The sequence below is a fragment of the Agelaius tricolor genome, unplaced genomic scaffold (genome assembly GCF_023055355.1).
Source record: "Agelaius tricolor isolate 1412-34295 unplaced genomic scaffold, bAgeTri1.0.p SCAF_1, whole genome shotgun sequence".
NCBI classification, from domain to species: domain Eukaryota; kingdom Metazoa; phylum Chordata; class Aves; order Passeriformes; family Icteridae; genus Agelaius; species Agelaius tricolor.
In genome coordinates this window covers 50,329,799-50,353,768 of record NW_027269261.1, presented here as the reverse complement: position 1 = coordinate 50,353,768, position 23,970 = coordinate 50,329,799, and the positions used below count along the sequence as shown (strand labels likewise).

General features: G+C 39.3%; 1 protein-coding gene across 6 annotated transcripts; it reads left to right on the top strand.

Annotated features, from left to right (window-relative positions):
* Positions 1-1,486: 1,486 nt before the first annotated feature.
* MTFR2 (mitochondrial fission regulator 2) lies at positions 1,487-12,167 on the top strand. 6 transcript variants are annotated; one of them, XM_071433537.1, is made up of 9 exons: positions 1,487-2,583; positions 3,200-3,331; positions 3,663-3,767; positions 4,004-4,128; positions 6,086-6,300; positions 7,315-7,615; positions 9,611-9,797; positions 11,316-11,381; positions 11,578-12,167. In XM_071433537.1, the coding sequence occupies exons 1-9, from the start codon at positions 2,515-2,517 to the stop codon at positions 11,578-11,580; spliced, it is 1,203 nt and encodes a 400-aa protein (XP_071289638.1). In that variant the 5' UTR covers positions 1,487-2,514; the 3' UTR covers positions 11,581-12,167. The 6 variants fall into 6 exon arrangements, 2 of the variants coding, with proteins under 2 accessions (XP_071289638.1, XP_071289611.1); XR_011680177.1 differs by having other exon boundaries at positions 1,491-2,583; positions 11,316-11,477; positions 11,581-12,167; XR_011680178.1 differs by having other exon boundaries at positions 1,491-2,583; positions 11,316-11,482; positions 11,581-12,167.
* Positions 12,168-23,970: the final 11,803 nt, after the last annotated feature.

Here is a 23,970-nt window from a genome sequence, read left to right as displayed (position 1 = left end):
CCCTCTTTATGTTTTAAAACGTTTAGCCCAGCTAAACAGTTGTTGCCAGATTGGCTTTTACATGTACAGTGCATCTTTTAATAGCTGTTTGAAGTGATAAACAGAGTATTCTTTGGACTTCTCAGCAAAACTCAGACTTTGTGTATATTAAATTAGAATAAGCAAAAAAGGGAACAAAGCAAACTTTGCAAACACTAGTCAAAGCCTGTCCTAATGAAGCATCAGTCTGGAACTGAACAGGATCAAGATATGCTTGAGCTGTCATGACCATATAACAGGTAATTTGTATCATTTATGTCAAGTTGAAAATGGATTGTTAGGGTCTGTGTGTCACAAAGCAGTACAATTCCTGCAAGACGAGGCAGATTTAAATTTTGTATTTTAGCTGAATATCCAAGGAGATCTGGTAGAGATTGCTTTGGTAATGGCATTTGATCCTACAAACCAGTCTGGAGGTTAGATGATAAAAATCTGGGTTTTTTGCAATCCCTAATTTCATTGTAGTTTATCAGAAATGTAATTTGATTACAGAACACACAATTACAGCCACTAACACTTCCTTAAATAAGTTAATTCGAATTAAGAGATAATGTAGTCAAAGATGCAAGTTGCAGTCTGTCTCTGAGAGATCTGCAAGAAACAAAGTGGGAGTGGAGTTCACTTTTTTAATCTAAGTCTAGTGCTTCAGCACTTGTCTTTTAACAAGAGTGAATTTTCACTGTGCTAAGAAACGTGCTACTAAGGTAATTGCATGACCTGTGAATGGAATTTCAGTGCATTTTGCATTTCTCTTGTTAAAAGGTAAAGACCACTGGTACAGGGGGAAAAAATTGTGTAGACATTATGCTGGTATAAAATATTTAACTATCTTTTGAATTCAGCTACTCATTCTGACTCTCTGCTCTCCAGCAATGAAGCACTTTTTAGGACACCATGCAGAGATTAAGTGCATTCATAGAGTTTGAAGTTATCCCTGCAGTTCAGATAAAATCAGGCATACATTTTACTAGGCAAAAAAAAGGCCACCAACCAACATGGAATCCAGTAGCTGTACTGTTAGTACAGTGTCCATTTAGTTTCTTGGTTTGGAATTAAATCGCACATCCTCTTTCCTCCCAGGAACAATCAGCATTACTGTAACAGTGGGCAGCTGCATAAGAGTAAAGCTTTCCTGCAGTTGCTAGTGCTTTAAAAGGAGAGCTGTCCCTGAGCTTTGGCTCAGCTATAGAGGTACGGCAGCAGCATTAAGCCTTGAGCCCTGTGTCACTTCTTGTTTTCTAAAGCTGGCTTGTCAGAAGATGCTTTTGTTCAGAAGATCCTGCAGGTTCCTTCTGTACTGTTCAGAGCTGTACCTGCTGACTTGAAGCATTTCTGTACGAGTTCCCAACTGCACCTCTCATTCAGTGCAGCTGGTTACTGGTACTGCAGTGAAACTAAATTGCCTCGGTTTTGCTGCTGCTTGAGAGATCCTGTCTCTTCCTGGTTTCCAATAGAGCTGTGTTGTTCCCATTGTGTTGACACTTCCTCTTCTTTAGTGAGGTGTTGGAGGAGTAGGTGAGAAGTACTTTTTTCTTGTTCCTTTAAGGCAAGCATTGTCGTACAGTTTTTCTACACATATCCATTAAAACGTTTTACCCTTTCTCTCCTCAAGCTTAAAACTTCCTAGTCCCCTGAACCAGCTGTATGCTGTTACTACTGTGTGTGTTACCAGTAGTGCTACTCTGTGTTTGGTTTAGAGAATGGATCCACCTGACATGGATAACAGTAACCAGCAATGCTGCTGTGGGAACTCCAGTACTAACAACAGGAACACCGACTGCACAGATGAGGGAAGGTCATCTCCAAGCACAGACTGCATAGCTGGAGGAAGAGGATATATCTTCTCCTAGAAGCACTTTTAGCACTGCTAACTTTCTTCAAGTTTTCAAATTCTCTTGAGGAAAACAGTAGAAATCTTACAAAGATGAAGGAAGAGCAAGTGTACAATTTCAAAGCCCGGTTTTGGAAGTCAGTGTAGTCAGGTGTTACTGGGCAGTTGTTGCATTGAGGATACTTTGTCTATTTGTTTTAGGAGTGTGAATGAAGTAGTTAGGAGTTTGCTACATCGAAGGCCTGAACCATCTCAGTGTAGCTCCTTTCTGTTAATTCAGTGAGTTCACAGGCTCTGGTGCATTTGTTCTGCTGGTGCGTGCTGTGTTGGCAGAGGCAGAAGCTACCTTTCCGTGAGTGCAGTCCCTTGGTCAGTCAGGCGTGCGAGCTGGCCGCGGTGCGCTGTGGCCCGCCTGCCGGGAGCGCTCCCTAGGAAGCGGGGCAGGTCCGGGCAGCGCGGCGTTCAAACCGCTCCTCCCGACACCCCCCGCGACGGGCCCGCCCTGCCGCTCATTGGCTCTGCCGCGGCGCTGCCAGCTTTCTATTGGCGGGGCTGCCGCGGTGCCCCGCCCCCGGCCGCCGGCGGCGCGGCGGGCGCAGGCGGCTTCGCTCTGGGCGCTGCGGCGGGCGCGGCCCCCGCCCGCCATGGCGCTGCTGCTGCTGCAGCAGCTTCTCCGCCGGCTGCTGCGCTACCTCGGCTGGCCGCAGCACCAGGTGAGACCCCGCGGCGGCTGCCTGCGCCCGGAGAGCCGCTCGGGCGGGGCGTCCCGCCTGCAGCCGCTTGGCTGGGCGGAGGGAGGGAGGGAGGGAGGGAGGGAAGGTCGGCTCCGCGGGCGGTGGGGCGGCTTCAGCGCCCTCCTTGCCCGCAGCCGGGTTTGTCGGAGCACGCTGCCCGCACGTGGAGGCACTGCCCTGATACAGGCGGTCAAGTGGCGCTTTTTGCCCTGAGCTGTCAAGTGGCGCTTTTTGTCCTGAGCTGAACGTCAGAAAGTCAGTGGTGTTGGTTGCTCGTGCTCTGCTGTTTCAGATAAAAGGCTCCGTAGCCCTTGCCCAGTAGCAGCCAATGCCGTGCGCTCAGAGAGCCGGAGAGGTGCGGCGGGGAAGCTGAGGAGGCGCTGGTGCCGGGCCGGGGGCTGATGTTGGAGCGTGGGGCTATGGGCAGCTCCTCCGGCGGCTGTCAGCAGTGGGGCACTGCTGCAGCTTGTGCTGCTGAGACAGTCCTAGCGTTGTTCGTGGGGAAACAGCGACTATCTCCAGGAGTGCTGATTTGGCTGAGCTGCCCTCGTTACTTTCTGGTTCCGTTGTTGGAAGCTGCTGGTTTTTTTGACAGGCCGCGTTTTTTGAAACTCACGTGTTTGGCAGCAGTATCAGTCGTACTCTCGGAACTTGCCTTCCTTCAGCAGTCTCATCAGGATGGCATTTCCAGCAGTTATATGCTGTCATAAGGAAGTATCAGGCCAAGGTATGTTAAATTTATTTCACTGCTTTGCTAATTGTTCTTTTCCAAGACTTACACAGCTGCATGTAGTTAATGGAATGAGCATTTTTGACAGTATCTCAAGATATTTGCCTTTGTGCCTCTTAAAAATATTCTGTGTTTTAGACACTGTCATACTAGTGTAGGCTTCTTTGGACTTTCAGCTTGAGAAGAGCATTGAAAAGTTAGGTTAACCAAACTGCATTATATTTAATTACCTGTAACATGGAATCATTAAATAACTTTGATTAAAGTGAGATTAAGAACTGGGGGCTTTGATTTTGCTTCTCCGGTTCAAAGGTTTTCTGCTTTTTAGGTCACATCTGTGTGCCAGAAAAAGGAATATGGATCTACTCGAAGTGTTGTCCGTAGACTTGGGACAATTCTTTCCTTGGAGCCCTACCCCAGACCTTATTTTCAAGTAAGAAATTTATTGTCATGTGTATACTTCACCTGTTTGTATTTTCTTGTTTCTTGATTTGATGATAGGTTTCCTCTTCTTTTTAGCTTGTGTAATTGTGTGGTGCATCCCTTATACTCACTGTTTTCAACTTCATTATAGCACTGTTTAAAAATTCCTTTTTGCTGAGCCAGAACCTTCAGTATGTGTTGAATTCAGTTTCCCTTCATACTTTTTTTGGCATTCTTTGTTTTTAGTTTGTTCAAGACCCAAGTCCAGTGGGTTATGATGAACAAAGTGCAGCTCCAGCTCCTGTGGCTCCATCACTTGCTGACGTCCTGTGGGTGGCAAATGATGAAGGACAAGTATGTACTAGACTTAGGTAAGTAAAAGTGTCAAAAGGAATAAAAAAATAACTTTGGCCTTCTCTATGGTGCATGATTATGTCTTTGTTTTCCATTATTCCTAATCTTTTCTTGGAAACATTTTGGGCTTTTGGGTTTGAGGGGGAGCGAGGGCACTTCCTCCTTACCTGAAGATTATGACTATGTAAAGGATTCTTTTCTGAAAATTTTCTGAAATTGAGTCTCCTCTTTTCTCTTCATAGTAGTATGTCAGGTGCATTACTGGTACTTTAAATGATATTCACTTGCAAGTTATTTTGTGTGGGAGGGAGCTGGTTGTTGCAGTATACTGTAAGACTATTCCTATCTTTGTCTTTCTAGTTTACAGCCTGTTTGATAAACTTTATAAATGGGGAAACAAGAAAAAATATTTAAATGTCTCCTTTTGGCTTTGATTTTTTACAGTGCCATGTGTAAGCCTTGATGGCTGCTTTGATGGGAAAACAAACATAATTATTTTAAAATTTTAAAATTATTTTCAATATAGTTTATATAAATGTTTCTAGCTTTTATAGAGGGCTGAAGGAAAATATTTTTACAAATTACAAAATATTTCAGGTAGTGTGAAATGACAAATTGTCCTAGAATTTGCAGACACAAATAATATACAAGTCTTGTCTCTTTTTTTTCCCTGCTGGAGAAGAAATAGAAAATTGTCCTGCTGTTCCTCTAAAGATGTATTCAAAATCAGAGGATGAGTTAGAGCCAGAAGCAAGATTAAAATGTGCACACTTGTGTTGTCTTGTACTGCATCTGTATAGGACAATGTAATTCTGCTTCATATTGGCATTTGTTTTGTCTGTGACCTTTGTGGTACTTGCCAGTAATGAAAATACAAGAAATTGATGAATTCAAATGACACACTTTTTCTTGGAGAAGTTGGATACAGTGTGTTTCATCCTATGTTTCCTGAGGCATAATTGTTAAATTATTAAAATCTGTTTGTAACAGCTGTAAAATAGCAGAAGAACAAGAACATTGTTGAAAGAACCAAAAAATTCTGGCCAGTTTTGTCCTGCTCGTGCAGGCCAGATTCACAGAACTATGACAGTTCATTCTTTTGTTGTTTCCATTCTTTGTTCCTCCTCCTCCTCTGACTCTGTGGGATGTTTTTCAAGAGCAACTCTTCTAACTGATATCTTTTCCTTCTCAAGCAGTGTTTCTAGCGAGGGGGTTTTGGCAAATTAGAAAACAGTGCTTCAGGTCTGATTTGAAGTTAAAGGATGTTTAAAATAAGGGAAAAATCTGGGCTTTTTTCCCATCAAAGCTTAGTGCATCTTAAATGAATCAGGTAAATTTAATTTCTTTCCGTGTTTCATAATGAAATTCTGGTAGTTTGATTTTATACTTATATTTTAAGTTTATTTTTGCAGGCACAGACTTGAAACACTTTTTTAAATTAAAACCTGAGACAGCACAATTTTCTAATGCTGTCTTTGGTTATAGTAGCTTACAGAAGGTGAGATTCTAGTTCTGTGAGTCTGTATTAAACCTTATTATTTTCAAGTACCTTTTCTGAAAGATTGTAACTACTTTGCTGCTGGCAGTGTTCATCTTAGAGTTTGATAAATGGCTATAATTTCTGAAGCCTAATTAAGACATCATTATTCTTTGCCTCTCCTGCCTTTCATGTGGCAGGAAGGGAGAGACACCTCATGGTGTCAGTCTAATAATTATTGAATAATGACAATCTTACTGTGTGACTTTATGATGTTTAATTATCCGAGTGAATTATCTGACTGATTCTCCCGATGACTTTGCAAGGATCTTCATTGTACTTGAGCAAAGGGAGACTTGAAACATTTCAGAAGTTATGAGTAGTTAAAAGTGTAGTCATCTTGCTGAGTGACATTAACTTGCTTGAACAGCCCAAGTAGTTTTGAGGTTTCCGTTGTTGGCTGAGCCTTTTGAAACTGTCCTTTTTTTGCTTTGTAGGACTGAATTGAGGAGAAAAGAGAAAAGTACGGCTCCTCCTGATCCATATCCACGTCTGGATTCAATACGGCACATTCCAAAAAACAGTGCACAAAAAGTTGGTGTTGATCAAGCAGCACTCCAGAAAATTTCTGCCCTTGAAGATGAGCTGACCTTTCTTCGTGCTCAGATTGCTGCAATTGTTTCAGTGCAGACCTTGGGAAGTGTTCCCTCACGTAAGCCCTTCCAATTTGAAGCAAACCAATGTTCCTTTTTTTTGCTTTAGAGCTTGCCTTGTCTGATATTGGTAGAGAATATCCTTAGCTTCTCTAACTGAAGATACACCAACTAAATTTACTGAATATAATATTTTGTTTTTCTTTTTGCTATTTGGTGCACTTTGTCTTTTCTGTTTTGTGGTCTATTTGCTAAGTTCAAATGCAATTGATCCTAAGTACTCTTTATACTAATTTCCATGTTGGTGAAGGAGTTTAGTAACATCGCTATCTATAGGCTACTAATAACTGTTTTAAAAAGTTAAAGACTTTGTCCCTTTGGGGTTTTGCACTGTTTCTAACAAATTATTAAACTAATGCATAGAGGAAGAATTCTAAGTCAGTCTGGTTGGGGCTTTAACAAAAACAAATGCTACAGACAGATGTATCCTGGGTAGTTGGTCTCTAATATGTACCTCTGTCTTGTGACCTCTTTTTTTTCCTGGTAAGTTTTGAGTCTCAATTGTCTTACTTGCAGACCAACCCCACTGTGGTTGCTGAAATACTTGGACTGGTGTGAGGTACTTGGTACTTTTGTGTGGCATTGTGAGGCACTTCTGTGATTCAGCTGTTGTGTTGGGTCTTCTCTGTCTCTTCTCCATTGCGCTCAGTATTGTAACCTGTTTTGCATGTTTTGTGATTATCTTTTGCTTCATGTAGGTTATTGTAACTTCTAGACTATTGATCACCATATGTAGCAGCAGGCTACTTTGCTGATTTATCTAGTGCCTAGATTGAAGACACAAGAAGTGAAAATCAGAGCAGCACAAGACACTTCCGATTCATTACTTCATGTATTCTGAATTTGTGGGTTTGAAGTAATATTCTTTATTTTAAGTTTAGTTCTTCTGTGTTGCAATGTGCAAGGTGTATAAAAAAAAGACTGCTTTCAGAGGGCAGTCTTATCTTGACATAAAACTGATTAATCTTAGATGATAATATATGTTATTGTTTTTCTTCTCTAACTGTATGCAGAAGCCTTTAAAACACACAGCACTCCAGGTGGATTTTACCCACTCCCAGCCATGACTTCTACGCCATTGTCCGTCTCTCACAATCACTTTGTAATTCCCTCGCCTCCTCCACTTCCTTCTGGTGCACCATCTGCTGTTGATGCTAGTAATTCTGCACTGGAACTTATCAAACAACGCCGAGCTGCAAGAAACAGTGATTCAGCTGCAGCTAACAGTACTGATCACCAGAGGACAAAGAACTTTCCCAGTATGAGGGATGTTTTGAAAGACCTAAACAAAGTTCAGTTGCGAGCTGTTGAGAGGTAAGTTGGACTGGATGTGCATCTCAGCAAGCCAAGGCTATCTATCTAAGCATCAGCAGCACTTCAGTAGCACCAGAGAACACCAGTCATTCAAAGAGCAGCTACTCCTGACAAACTCAAGTTGGCAGCTTCTGAGTTCACATTGTGAAATGTAAGATACTTGTGACATGGCTTTTAGATGCATTTAAAACATGCTGACTGATGCAGCATTTTAAACTGCTGTGCTGCTTCAGTATGCAAATCTCAGGTTGGTGTGGGGAGGTGAGAGGTTGCTTACAGGATTGCATGCACAGGCACAGGAAACTGATCTGAAAAAATAACCCTTCTGGATTCACTCTGAAAGGCCAAATCCTCAGTGAAATTTTAGAAAACTACTGCTAGCATACTCAAAATATCCTGGTTCAAGCTTTGAAGTGTTTACAAAAACATGTATCATTTATTGAAAATGTTTCATAAATTTGTATTTCAGTAGTGCAATTGAATAGTACAGTATTCGGTAGGATTCGAAATATTTTTAGTGGTCAGCTGTTTTGATGGTAAGTGCAGTTGACTTGTAAAAAAAATTGAAGTCTTTAGTTTTACTAAAGACTTCAATACCTCTTCTGGTCTCTGCTATGCTAGGTATAATAGAGATTACACCTTGAGTATTCTTTTCTGAACTTGGACTGAAAAAGTAAGAAAAACTGAACCTATAATGAATATTAGAAACTCTCAATGTGGGAAGAATGTCACTTGGCAAAACTTATTTTGTTCTCATGTCAACATTTTCTTAACTTGTGAGCTTTATCCCTGAAAATGACTAGGAAAAAACTTGGGCAAATAATTTGCATGCAAATCCAAAGCATCTCTTTATGCTTTTGATGACATTCTCACAGTAAATAACACAAATATAAAATGCACTTAGGTAAACCTGTGTGTTTCCTGTGTATATGTTTTTTTGTCTATAGTTCCATGTATGAAGAAAATGAGATGTTCAGGTTGACAGTTTTAACATCTTGACCATGGGCATAATTAGCAGGAAGTGGTAGCTTGTACATCGAAAATACTTTCTGGATTTAGGCATCTATGCATGTTCTGAAGTAGAGCTTAACTGAGTAATGAAAAATTTATATTTTTGGGAGGAGTAATAATCGAAATTGTTACAATTTTTCTGACAGTAGTTAATTGTGTGCACTGCAAAGGGAAGTCCTCTGTTCTCAGAAACTGAGAGCCTGAAGATCCCATTTTCTACCCCCCAAACACCATCTTACACATTGTGCAAGTGCTGTGAGGGCTTGTTTTTGTAGGGACCATGAACTCAGTCCTCTCAGGTTTTGTGTTAAGCAGCCATTACTGTAACTGCCAGATTTAGAACTTGGTGTTGTCAGTGTGCATTATTAGGTACAAATCATCAGCCTGGAAGTTGCACTTTACAAGCAGAACTCTGAACACTTCTAGATTTTTCCACCCACCACCCCCCCAAGGTTTCTCAATGGTTAGAAAGACTTAGGATTTTTTATTTTGGACTAGTCACTAGCTTCCACATTTATGCTAATTTTGGGGTGTAGGTGCCGTTTTGATTTCTGAATTTAAATGAACTTAAAATGAATAAAATTTAAATTAAATTATGTTCACAGTGATTATGAAATACCTTAGTGGGACATTCCCATTAAAAGACTTAAATATAACTTTTAAATTACTTGGTATAAAAACTGCAATTTTGCCTTTTTTTTGTGCTTGTTATTTGCAATACTTTAACACTTTGTGTTGATTTTTTGCCAGCTTTCTTCATGGAACAGCAACAACTTGTGTTTTCAGGTTAAGAATGTGGCTGACAAGTTGTTGGGTGTAATTGTATCAATTGTATTTGATTAATTGCTTTGATGTAACAGCAGCATTACTTGTGTAATCAGGGATTTATAGAATAGGGTGTTTACAGAAGTTGCCTCTAAAGTTTGGATTAGTCAGCACAGGATTAGGGTCAGGAGACAATAACTTTTTTGTTGTCCTTCATAGGTCTCCTGGAGGTACTCCTCTTTCTAGACCCAATAAGATGCAAAGTTCAGATTGGGATCCGGTTGCTGTACTAACTCAAGCTCTAAAGCAGAAATTTGCACATAAAAATGATGATGAAGATGATTCCTTGGACAAAGAAAATAATTCTTTTGATAGCTCTCCATTTTCTAGTCCTGAGGTGCCAGTGGTATGTTTTTATATAAGAATTTGTGTTTGTACTCTTGAACTGACTGCTGTTTTCATGGATACTTGCAGAGTTTTCACAAGCCTAGAACGTCTCCACAATTTTTTTAGCTATCAGCCTAGGTAGTTACTTTCTTTAAAGTATAATCAAAGCAGAAAATCTCAAAATAATTTGGTGGATTTAGACTGGTAAATGCACTTCTAGGTGTGCAGAGAAAAAAACAACTTAGAAGACTGATTTTAAAAATTCATGTCATAGTTTGAGTGAACTATGGACCGTACCTTGATGGTACCTGGCAGGTATCCATGCATAGAAACTGTGTGCTTAAACAGTTATTGACTAATTTTTCAAATAAGGATATTAGGAAGGTCCAGAAAGGTCTCACTAATACACCCTAACTGCTCAGAAATGGAAATAAATGCATAGTCTGTAATATTTTCCTTTGAGTGTAGTTTCCATACAGTTTGAATCTTTATCCAAAATGAGATTTGATTCTGTTGTAAAACCCATGAAGAATCTGGATTTTCCTAGGAACAAAGAAGTGGTAGACAGAGCCATTGGACTCAGGTGGTTCTGAGCACTGATTTCTGCATATCAGCCTGTGCCAGTTACCTCAGCTTATACAGTCCAGCAGTGCTGTTTTGTTGGTTTTTAGGCATTTCCACAAACCCCAGAACTGCTCAGATGAGATGGATAGAAATAGGTGGCACTAATTTAAATTATGTCTCTCTGCTTAGGAATTCTATCTTTTTATTGTAAGAGTGAGAGAAAAGATTTGGGCTGCGGCATTTGTTGCCGTAATGGAGAACATACAGTGGAAATCCAGATATTCATAGATGTTCTTTGGAAGCTGCTCTTACATGTGGCTAGCTGTGTGGCTGAAAACTTGAGGAAAACTAATGTGTGTGTTCCTCTTTCTAGCTGTAATGATTTGATTTGATTTTTTTTTTTAATTTCAGCTGCCACAAGGATTTTCCAGGCTAAATGTAGCATATATTTTACAGACTGCAGTGTGTCAGCAGTACCTGGTGCAGTCTTAATAAATTTCTTTGACTTTTTTTCCCCCAAAGGAGAAATTAAAATGTCCTAAAAATAACCATGCTGGTATTTTTGATGCTGCAGACTATTGCACTGCGTAGCTGACATTCCTGATTCTAGATACAAAGATCAAAACTAGCTCCTGGAACAGCTTGTATATGGAATAGCTTTTGTTCCAGGATCTGACAGCTGGATTATGAAGTCTTGGAAGAGAGACTGCTTAAGGCCAGCATGTTCAGGAGTAGATACAAAAAGATGGAATTTTTCTGGTTAAAGCAGAATAATCTCATGAGTTTGTAACCAAGCCTCTGTTAGCTGTTAAGTGTTTTGAAGAATAAATGTACTTAAACCAATTGCATAGACTTAGTATTTTATTCTTTCTATGTTGAGAGAAGTGCAACAACTCTTCCAAAATGTTTTTCTTGTAAACATCTTCTAATTCAGTTTCTTGGGTATAATTTTAACTTCATCTCTGCTCTTCAGGTTGGGCGCTGCAGTCTGAAGCCAAATGCAAAACCCAGCCTTACAAGAACTGATGGAGTTAAGCAGGTACCAGCATGGAAAGCAAGAGCTCAGATATAGTGGAGGCTGCCAAGGAATGTTCAGTGTGTATAAATGGTGGGCCTACTTTGAAACTGCTGTAAGGTGCTGTAATGTGTTGTTCCAGATCATGTCTGTCCTATGCTGTTGAAGTTTGAGTATTGCAGGGTTTGTAAAATTACCTCTTCCTTCTCTGGTTTCTCAGTAGCCCAACTTGTGGATGTGGTGCTTTTACAAGAAGCACAAAACTGAGAGAAGGCTTCTATTGCTATGGAGCAGTGTCTTTGGAACCTGGGGAATCCAAGAGAGCAGTATGTGTGCGGGGAAAACAGAGATTTATTGCTGTGGGAGCTGAGGTATATGCTCTGTTTGCACTCCAGTGTAAATAACAAGGAAGTGTAAACTTCTTGTATGTTATAACTACTGTATATAATGGTAATACTTTTTCATGAGAGTGGGTTTTCTTCTTTTTTCTTTTCATGTCTTGGTTTTCTTTGCAGTTTACTGATGCAACTCCTTATTCCATGTGCAAACAGTTTTCTAATTTATTTTGTGTCAGGAGATGAACTTTCATATTTGTGGAACTTTGTGCTGTGAGGAAACAGCAGGTCATCTATTAAATGCCTGTAATATGAGGGAGTTGCAGTCTGAGGTAAAAAAGACCTTGCAGAGAGATCTGCTTGCATACAGTTTAAATTCCATATGTAATTAAATATTAATTTCTATCTTGGCATGTGTATGTGAACTCAGATTTGTTCATGAGAGCTTATAAAATAAAATTCTCTTTATATTGTAGATGTGTGTGGTAGTGGCCTTTTGTACTGCAGACTCTTTTGTATCTTAAGAACTGATCATATTAGACGAGTTCTTAAATTGAGTTCATAAATCTTAAATTAAAGAAAAATTTGTATTTTTTCCTGCCAGAGTAGGAATGACTTAATGAAGCCACTTATTTACGAATTTATTATGATCCACTGCTCACAGGAGCTGCTGTCACCTGATCTTTTGTCTAACAATCCTGATGTATAAAACCCAAATCCTGTCAGACTGTTGAATGTGTCTCTTATATCCTGTGTCTCTTCTATTTCCATGCTCACTTTCATGGAGAAGACTGACAGCTGCATCCGCTCTTACTGCTGAGTCTTATTTGTACAGTTGTAAGAAATTAGTGTGCAAATACCATACTTGCATTTTGGTTTAAAAAAATTATCTTTTGAGTAAAACTGGAGCTTAATTGATTTGATATATTATATGCTGCTAAAATTAAACCCTCTAAGCATTTAATTCTTCTGGATTTAGTAATTATTGGACTTTATCATATTCTCCCATTCCTTGATTGGTCCGTAACAGTTTGGCCTTCACTTTCGTCCAATGCTTCACTTTCTTCCAATGCTTCTTCCAAAATAAGCATTTGCTCCTTTCTCTACCTAGACTTGATAATTGCTATGAAATCTGTACAGAATATCCAGCTCAGCCCCATGCTGGATAATTTTACCCTCTTCCATCAAAGCTCCTCATTGTCTTTTGTCTGCTGCTCTGCTCTCTGCTGTACAAGACCAGCAGGCAGTGACAGTGAAGGAGGTCCATGCGGTGTCTGCTGAAGAGGACACGCAGGCAGGTGAGTCCCAGTGAGCATAAGGGCTGTGAATTGGCTCCCTCTTGCTCAGTATCTGCAGTGCAGTGAGTGCAAGTGATCTGGTCTATATCAGCGTTCCTAGATCCAGGGGGTTTCAGAGGTTGTGGCCCTGCTGTTGTGACTGACAAGCAGGATGGAATTCCTTCTTTCAGAGACTGAATTGTGTGCAAAGCCATACGGTAGTTATGTCAGTTGCTTTATGTGACCAACAGTTTCTTCTCTTCATGAAGAACAATATTTTGGACTCCTTTTGCAATTTTTCTGTTCTCCCCAGAGTTCATAATTTAATTACAAGTTAGGCCAACAGAAGCAGTTTGCGGTGGGAATTTTGACTTTGGAAGTGTCTTTTCATTTTAGAAGGGACTTCTGAGAAATTTCTCAGTACCTTTTAACACAATAATGTAGTGTCAGAAGCATCAGCAAATTTTAGTGAGCTGCGTGACCCTTGTGGTTGTTGGATACTGACTGATTTTTGTCATTTTGATGGGAATTGTGAAGTGATATAGTTTATAGCTGATCCACTTCCTTAGGGGAAAGAATAAGTAGTTGACCATGTGATTTTTTTTTTCCCCCCACCTACATGTGTTACAAGAACAGATTCTTTATTCCAGATGTAAAGAAGTCTGTGGGTTGTATCTGGTAACATCTGACAGTTTTTAATACCAAGAAGTTGGAAAGCTTAGTAAAAGTTAGTAATGAAAAGCTCTATCACTCGTTGCAGAGATTTTTCTCCCTTTTCAGAGCTGATGGAAATGTGGCTTTGTCATCTTATTTTCTTTGACTAAAACTTCTGTATCAACAACTGGGAACCATTCCTGCTTCCTGTGCCCACCTAGAATCCATTCCATGTTTTTCCTACAAATGCCCTTGTTTACATAAGGTCCCTGACCGAATTGCCCAGTCACAATGCAAATCAAGAGTTCTGCTATTGATCTGGGAAAGGAGGAGGAGGCTCAGGAACACGAGTGCTCTATTGGTCTGCTGGCACGATCTTGTGAAAGGTTGTGCCTACTTGTCACTGAAGACGTCGGAAAAACTTGCTCTCCTACCACTCCCAGTGAATTTTTGGGCAGGATGTCTTCCTTCAGGAGGTGCTGAGGTGGTTGCTGGAATGAAAGTCAGTTTTGTTTTTCTACTTGAAAGAATTAAAAAGTATGTATATGGTATCCAGTTTTCCAGGTAAAAAATTGAAATGAGTAAATGTTTCACATATTTTGTGTAAAAGGGCTAGAAGGAAAAGTAGACCTTTAAATGCAGTCCTTTAAAAACATTTAGGAGATCCTAAAAGATTTGCGTTCTCTATCAGTGAGCTTCCCATTACAGGAAGACTTAATAATACAATTACCTGACAATTATTGTCAGAATACCACTGCTGACATATTCCTATAATATACCAAACCTATCCAAATACTCACTGAGGGACAATTAATATATAATTTGATGTGTATTAATTATTATATTAATATATATTTAATTGATCAATATTATCTCTGTACATGGAGGTACAGAGTTTTTGGATGAAGATAGAGCAGAGAGTATCCAACAGTATTAACTGAACTCAGTCAATTCTTGTTAGCAATTAATGACATTGTTCTTTAGTTCCACCTGAATAGTAAAATTATATATAGGGTTCTTGCCAAAGCCAAAATGACAAAGGGAACCTACTAGACAAGTTAGCCTTGAGTCAGTGATCAGATACCTTGGGGAAAGGAAGTTCTGCAGGCAAGGCTATTGAACCAACTAAAAAAGAGATATGATCAAATGAAATACAATTGAAGGAAAAAGAAAAAAAATCAGGAGTTTTAGTGGCTACAAGAAAGTGGTCTGAGAGAAAATCAGGTGCAGTGCAAAGGACCAAAAGATGCCAAAACTAACCTGACAGATGTTGCAAAAGCAGGGGAAAAAATCAAGGAGAAAGACAGCACTTTGAGGGGAAGATATGAGGGACATGGCATGGATACTATAAAAAAAAAAATCAATCTTCGCCATACTGAAAGCCATCAAAAGGCATGGCATGCCATCAAGTGCAGGGACCAAAGCTTGCCAAAATTGATCCATTAAAATTCCAGAAAGAGAATAGAAGGACTTCCAAACATGATGTCCCAGTGTTAAGGAAGGGCAGCTGCAAAATGTTATTCCCCCTTTTTCTTAAATTTGTTTGCTGGTGGTTCTAGGTACCTGGGAGATATTTATCATCCTGATTCCTCTACCAGGTTCTCAGACCCCAATGTTGTTTACCAATACATTTTTCATCGTGATGCTGACTTCAGCTACATCTGTATTATCTTCCAGGTTTATCTGAGTATTTTATTAATTGTGTACTGTATTTTAGGGCATTGTTGCATGTTTGTGTGAAATTGAGTAGTTTACAGCAAGGAAGATGCCCTGCTGTGCATATTGTGTGCAAACAAAGAAGGACTGCTGTGTCATGGGATGGTTGGAGACATCTTGGGCACAGTAATCCCAGCGCACTCAGAGAAGTAAGAAGGGGAGTCAATAGTTCTGCTATCCTGGACTTCTGCAAGACAGATTTTGGCTTGTCTAGGAGACTGAGTGAATCTCTTGGGGGACAGTCCCAGAAGGCAAAGGAGTCCAGGAAAGATGACATTCTTCAAGAAGAAAATGCTACTGGCAGAGTAGGAGGTGATTTCTGTGGAGGTGGGGAAGACCTGTCTGGCTGGACGAAGAGCTTTGGCCTCTGACCTTTGGAAGAAGGGGCAGGCAATGCAGGAGGACTACAATAATCTTGTGAGGCAACTCCAGGAGAAAATTACAATAGTCAAAGCCCAACTAAAACTTAGTCTGACTACTGCAGTAAAAAAATGTTTCTCTAAATACATTAGTAATGACAGGGAGGCCAAGAAGAAGCTTCATCATTTTTTGGGTATGGGGAGAAACATAGTGACAAAGGACCTGAAAAGAGACCGAGGTACTTAATGCCTTCCTTCTCTCATCCTTTAACAGCTAGACCACTTGTTCCCCAGGTACCCAGCCCCCCAAGCTGGAAGACAGTGACAGAGAGTGAAATGAAGCCCCCATAATTGAAGGGGAAATGGCCAGTGACTTGATGCCACACTTGGACACTCACAAGTTTATGAGGCCAGATGGGATCCACTCAAGGGTACTGAGGGAGCTGGTGGAAATGCTCACAGAGTCACTTTCCATCATTTATCATCAATCTTGGCTAATTGGGGACTTTTACTAAAGCCTTTGACAGTTTCCCACAGCATTCTCCTGGAGAAACTGGCCTGTCGTGCCTTGTACAGATGCACTGTGAAAACCTGGTTGGACAGCTGGGCCAAGAGAGTGTTGGTGCATAGAGTTACATCCAGCTAGCAGCTGGTCACTAGTGGCATTTCCCAGGTATCAGTTTGTTGTCATCATATTTCAAAGGCTCCCATACCTTCTTGGTGATTTCTCAAGGGCAGCACCTCGCAGCACTGACTCCCTCTTCTTCTCAGTACAGACAAAAAACTCCAGCTCTCTTCACAGCACAACCAACAAGCTCCAACTCTCTCCTCACCCAGCTAACCCACTCTTTTGTAGCACTCATCTCCTTATTGGACACAGCTGTGGCCTATTAAGGGCAGGCCTGTTCCTAATCTTTGGTGATTAGTACAGCTGCAACTCCTCAGGGGTGAGACTACCTTCTGCACTATTCTCTTACATTCTATCCCTCCACATCAGTTCTATCTCAATGTGGGGATTGCTCTTTGTAGATGTTTCAGTGATTTAGAGCAATGTACACCATTCTCCATAGTTATGCCTTGAAACACTTTGTTTAGGAACTCAGTCCTGAATTGTGGTGCTAGTTTTCACAATATCTAAAACTTGTATTGTGAGTAAAGGCTAAAGATGACAGCTGTCCTCCTACTTCAGAGAAATTTGGCACATGTCAGTATTATTTGGCTGGATTATTTACAAATTTTGATTATAATAATCAAAAGGCCCTTCTTTTGGTATTCATTATTTTCCCCAATAATCCTGTCATCAGGACCTTTCCTTCTGCAGTGTAAATTTGAATTTTTTTTTTTTTTGCACACTGAAAGAACAACAGCATGGTGCTTTTGTTCCAGCTGTGTTTCTAGACCTCCTTACATTTTCATTTCTGCTTACATTTTCATCCAGCCTGGAAAGCTAAAGTAGGCCTTAAAAGCAAATTATTTATGTATCTTAGGAAGAGTGTTCAGACTTCCATTGTTTTTGGGATGGATGTATTCTGACCTTTTGTTTAAGGCTAATTTTAGGCATTTGATTTCAATGGGACACAGAAGCAAAAGCAGCAGTCTAAATTCTCTCTTTAGGTAACAGAGACATGGCAGTAAAGTCTGCAGGGGTGGAGTTGGCAGTGATTGCTTCAAACTTCTGATCAGCTAAAAATGTCTTAGATTAAAAGACATTTGAATATCTTTTAAAATAATTGATACAAATAGTTTTTACATTTTACAGATAAACTGCATGGGTTTAACCACAAGAGAGCAGTATCACACCGGGTCTATGTTGCAAGTCTTCAACTAAAAGAAATTCTGCTTTGTCAGCATAAAGTCTCACAACAAAATTTTAATCCCTTTATCTTTTTATTTTTATAGTGATATACACTAAATTGTAGGGGTAGATGATTCTATCTTATTAGCATTATGATGAACTGTATTTATGTGCACTTGGATTAGTAAAAAGTCAACACCTGGCACATTTATTCTCTTCACAAAATAAAACTGCTACTTCATTTTCTGGGAGAACAGGCTGAAAATTTTATGTGGTGAGTTAGAGAAGAGCTTGACCTGGCAGTAATTTTTTTTCTGAAAAAATATTCTCTTTATCCCACGTAAAATGACCATTGGAGATTGCTCTTTGTGGTCCAGTACATACATAACTTCTAGCTTAGTGAAAATATGCTGCTTTTTACTGATTAAAAGTCAAAGTGACAATAGGGCATAGAGATTCACTTTTTTTTTCTTTCAGATGAAACACTATACTGCTCTTCTGTAAACATATGCATTCTTTGCTCCTCACATGTACAAAGTGACTTGAACCAGTTTAGGTGTATCCATAAAGCTGGGTATGGGGATGTTTGCAGAGCTGGGCAAATTTTAACCTTTAGTGGTGTCAATCTTTGAAGTGTCCACTTCATTCTTCCTGTCTGTGCTTTCTCTTTGGTAGCCAACATTTTGTTTAGTTGGAAAAGTTAAACCAGATTGATTGTTCCCACTTCTCTGTTTCACTTTATAGTTCTCGTGCCATAACACAGCAGCTGTGTTTGCTGGGAGGCAGTTGCCACTGAGCAACAGCTGCTGGCATAAAGGAGCAGTAGGAAGAAATTTAAAGTAAGCTTAGTTTTAGTTTTTTCCCTGTGTTATTTTTGCCTCATGGCTGTTAGATGCATTCTTACCTTACAGTTTACAGCTGTAAGTATTTGTCCTGTTTTTTTCTATAATGGGAACTGTAGGAATAACTGTAATATCAGAGGTTGTGTGTTCTACTGCTGAAGTGAGGGGCTGCTGTCCTTTGGAATATTGGGGGTTTTTAATGTGTATTCTGTTGTTTCTTACTCAATTTTGTCTGTCTGGTATTTTTGTCATCATTTTCTAGCAGGTGTTTTTGCTTGACTTGCATACCATGTTTGACTGTCATCTACTGGGGCAGGCTTGATAAACCAGGCTTTTTTTAAACTCTTTCTTTGCTTGTATGGAAGTGTTTCTGAAGGGAGGACAAACTCAATGTTCTTGGTGTTAATTTATTAAGTGGGGAGTTCCTTACCAGCATGTACAGTGGGAAAATAATATTCAGCTCAGTATTTTGTGATAGTAAAAACAGGTAGTTTGAAGATGCACTTTGGTTTGACTCAAGTGAGATATGAGTTTTATCAACACCTCCTGTTCCTATCTGCTCATTTGACCACTCCAGTATTTTTCATCCATTTGTGTTTGCTTCTTCTGTCTATTCCTCTCATATTCACTGTCTGCATGTGCAAGAATTATATTAAGGCTTTACTAGTTACATTTCTGAGGAGTCTGCTTTTTCAGGACTTCTAGCAAATCCCCAGGCCATTTATTATTTTTCAGTAGTGGCATAGCCTTTTCTTGCAATTTGAAGAGTATACTTTGTATTTAGTATATCAGAACAATGCAGCTGCTAGTGAGACTTATACCAAATAAGTATAACCTAGCTCGTCGCTGAACTGATTTTTGATGTTAAATTAGGTTTTTTAGTTCACAAATGAAAGAATATATTGAAGAAACATTGACATAAGGCGAGCAAAATAAACAGAATTTGTGAGATCCTGCTTCGTGCCTTGTGAGCTGTCGGAGCTGTTGCTAGGAGAAGAGCTTGGTAACAGTGCTCAAAGCTGGTAGTTGCCTGGGGAACCCAGAGACACTTGTGCTATTTCTACACATCTGTACCAAATCACAGTATTTTTCTTCCATGTACCCCCTTTTTCCTATTCTCTAGCATAATAAAAGTTGTGGGGGATCTTGACCACAGGACTAAGTCCTTTGTCATCCTTCAGCATACAGGTCTCACAGTCAAGACTTAGAAGCTGTTATGAAAATGGTACTTGGCCAGATCTTGACCGAGAACAATAGCGGTGAATAGCTGACCTAATACAGGTTGAGGATGGTGAACATCACACCTGGTAATGGGCCCTGGTGCTTTTATTTGGAAGTTGTTGCTGTTCCATTGCTTTAATATGAGTAAAAGTGTCACTTAGGAATTGCATAGATTTTAGGAAAAGTGGAATGTATTTACTGAGGAAAAAACTCAGGATCACTAATTACCAGTGAAGTAATTATTTGATGGAGGAATAAGTTAAACTCTGCTTACTAGAACAAAAAACTTAGAACTGCAGATGGCTAAGCAATTTAAATCTGCAAATTCTAAAGAAGCTGGCTGTCAGACATATCTGGCCCTTTATATTTACTTTGAATGAGCTTTACAGTAATACAGAAATTCAGAAAATTGTGTCATCTAAGTTTTCTTTTTAAGAAAAGTGGGGTAAGACATATGACTATAGGTCGATTGGCATGTATCAATTCTAGGCAAAAATACCCTGTACAATGGTATCCTTTTGCACAGTTGGAAATATGGGATTGATCTCTTGTGACTTATTGTAAAATAGATGTTTTAAATCATCTTTAACAAAAGTAGCTGCAATAGAAGAGTGTAAATTAGAATACAACATTTTTATTACCCACAAAAGTAGATGTTAAATGGATGTAGAACTGATTAGCTGGCAGATAATAGTAATCACTGAAAGGAAGTATTTCTACTAAAGATTACAGAGAATGGTACTGGGCTGATGCTGTTTCATATTTTTAGTAATGAAATAAGTGATAAAATTTGTGGATAATTAAAACTAGAAATTACATAGAGAGAAATAATGAAGATGTGAATGATGGCAAAAAGCCACAATGATAATGCCATAGCAGGTTAGGTCTTCAGAAGGAAAGTACATTCTAGTACAGTCAGTTGAAAAACTATAAAGCTGTTTCATTCACACTGTATTATTTCAGAAACAGAAAATCTGTTTGCAGTGACTTATTTGTCAGTGAATGCACGAAGATTAAAAAAAGTGCTAAAAGCTTCTTTCTATGTCAGAGAGAAATTTTAATACTAGCCAGTTGTAGGAAGTGAGAACTAAAATAATTTAAATGAGAGTGCATTTCAATAATGAGCATGACATCCACAGTGGGAAGTGGTGACTTTATTTCTTCTCTGTAGTAGAGCCCAGTGCTGGTTTGACAGTGACCCAACTACAGGATGAAACAATTGTCCCTTTTTGACAACGGTGCCTTCCTTCCTCATATGTTTATTTTCTAGTGTATTTATCATAGGTTGTCTCAGAAAGAGAACAGCTCTTACTATATTTGTTTTACATTTAAAGTCCTCTTAGTTTCACAGAGTAACTTGTGCTGCTCTTGAAGGTGGAAACTCTTTGCCAATATTCAGATATTTAAGAAGACTTCATTCCATCACGAATCTCAGTAAAATTGAAGCTTGTAGATGTGCCATGCCAGCTGAAAAATGACATCTGCATTATTATATAAGATGTCCCTGAGAGCAATGTAACACCCACAGGCAAAACTTCAAGCTGTCAAGTAACTCAAGTGATGATGTAAGCTCTCCCTTTAAATTAATGACACTGAAGTATTGGAAAGAATTGCAGTTGGGTTGGTGAAGGAATAAACTCAAAAGGAAAAAAACAAAACAAAATGGGACCCCAAACCCCTAGCAACATGTCCAGATTTTTTTAAGGTGCCTGGAGGTCATCAATTCACTTTTTCCACAAAACCATAGAAGTTGTGCTCTTTTATCATTGAAGTAAAAGCTGTCCTTTCACATGTTGCTCTCTTCAGGATCTGTGATGATTTGCTTCTTGACCTCTAACATGACTCTGTTATTAAATTATTTCTATTATAACAACTTGTCATGGGAGCAGCATGGTGTTCCTTGTGCAGTTCCTGATCCATAACTAGAGCACTCCAAAGTGTAACCACAGTAAAAATAAATAAACTACACCTCTATTTAGCATTTCTCATACAGCATCACTTGAGTTGTCATAATCAAAATGCCAGATAATTTTGTTGGTGGTTTGTATTTCAAAGCCTGTCAACATAAAGGCCTAAGTAGTCGAACTGTTCAGAAAAAACTGTTCAGAAAAAATGGAGGCTATTGGTCACACAGGATTATATTGTGACATGTTTAGGTCTTAGGCAAGTGAAGGACTTGGTAAAAGGCAGCTGAAGTCCAGACTTTTCCTATGCTTCACCCTAAGCAAACATTAATAGTAATATCATTGACTGTTCTTTCTTAAAACTGGAAAACTGAAATACTCTTTAAAAAAAGAGAAAATATTTAATACTATTGTAAAGTATGCTTAATAAAAAGTGGGATGGGAATTGAATCAGGTCTGAGCCTCAAGAAGCTGTTTCTCTTGAAATCAAAAAGACAGGCTTTATTACAATAAAACCTCCACAGTTTTATCTAGGGAGACCATAGAAATCATCAAGGAAGACAGAAAATAAAAAAGGGGTTGTGACCTTGCATGCAAGTCTTTGCTTCCACTTAACTCAATACCTTTCTGAGTTGCAGCAAAGTCTCTTGGGCCCCTCTCATGTCTGGCTGACTGCGAAGGCTCGCAAGAATTTTATTTACTTGCTGCATTCTCTGAGTGAGCTGTGAGCTTCTTGCTGTAGCTCTCTTGCATGAGATATCCTGCAGTTTCTGATCTTTCTATCTTCCAGCTAAATCCAGAGCATCTCAGAGAAGAAAGACTTCTCTGCTTCTCTTGAGAGGGAGGGGGAAATCACATTGCTCTTCAAAATAACGTAACTTATGAATTCCAATTATGTTTGGAATCATAATAGATACCATCATTTCCCAAATCAAATTATTTTTTGTGTTGCTTGTGATTAGTTGGTGTTTTGAAGAAGCTGACCATAATTAGATATGGAGGGGAGGGGAGGGGATGAGGGCAAGACCTCCAAGAAGGTAAAAATGAGGCTTGATAACCAGTTTTACTTGTCTCCAAACAGGACTCCTGATAGACCAAGCATAGAGGATTTGTGAGGATAAAGTGCAAAAGGAAATCAACTGCACAGCTTCTTATCCAAGTTTTTTCACTTTGATTCATGAATCCCATCAGGTAACATAATTTCTGTTTTATCTTTGTAACTACAATGGAGTTAAATGAAGGAAGTGTGTTTTCTCTGTTAAAACTTTAGTACACACCTTTATGTACCTAAAGCCAATGTGCCAATGTCACTTAGCCATTTTGAGTAGCTGATGTACCCATCCCAAATCTTATTTATGTTTCTTGATTTGTTTAATATCTACCTTTATATAGGCAGTCTTCAGGCAGTGGCATTGTTGAGGAAGATTTCCTTTTCATGTGGGAACTGGGGCACTTACCATGCACATCTGTGTGCATATTAATTCAGCCCTAGCACTGAATAAAAGAGACTTCAAAGCACCAAAGTGCAAGGGGCCACTCCTTAATGGTCCATGCAGAAATGGTGGAGCTGGTGGCAGTAACTTTCCTGATGCGCTGAGGGAAATAAATGTGCCACATAAATGTTGTACCACAAAGGGCAATGGTGATGCCTCAAACTAGTTGTCATCTACATGGAACCTCATCCCAGCAAAACAGTACATTTTTTTAAACAAAGTAATTCCACTCATGTTTTGGTCTCTCAGCTGAGGATACTAATGTATCTATTTTTTCTCCTCCTTCTAGAAGTTGACTTGAAATATATTTACCCAACACAAAGCATGGCAGATACAAACAAGTGATCTTTGGGACAATAGTTTCTCAATCTGCCCTTGAATCTACCATATGTTCAGTACTTCCTATTTTCTTTGCATTTTGGTTGCCTAACGTGGACTAACCCCTGAGAATATCTGCAGGTGTTGGTAGGTCTGGTTATAGAAACGAGGCTGGGCATCAAATACATGTGTAAGTGTAGCACCAGGTTTTTGTTCTTGGTAGCTATATTTCTTTCATAAATATGCTTATGTATGAGCTAAGCTCATAGGAATCCTCTACACATACAAATGGAAAATCTGGATTTGGAATGTAACAGCTGCTGAGTAGCATGAGTAGGTCAGGAAAGCATCATTTTAAACTAATGGTGGATTTAAGTATTAAAGTGTATTTTCTTCAGGATTATGGTTTTAGTAATATTTATTTGTAACCAGGAATTCCCTTTTTGTTTCATATAAATGTTAAATCTTTTAAGCTTTTCTATGTGGTTAAAGGTTAATATATTCTTATGGCAGCAACTTCCATATGTACTGCTGCACTTTGCTTACCTAAGCTTTGATTTGGGGAATGCAGAAGCTCTCAGTCTGCCCAAATGTTCTGGTTTTTTATAGGTGATACTAATGAAACTACAGTATTTTTTCCTCTCTCTCTCCCTCCTGGAGGCTTTTCATGATTCAAATTGCATTTTGCCACCCTTTGCA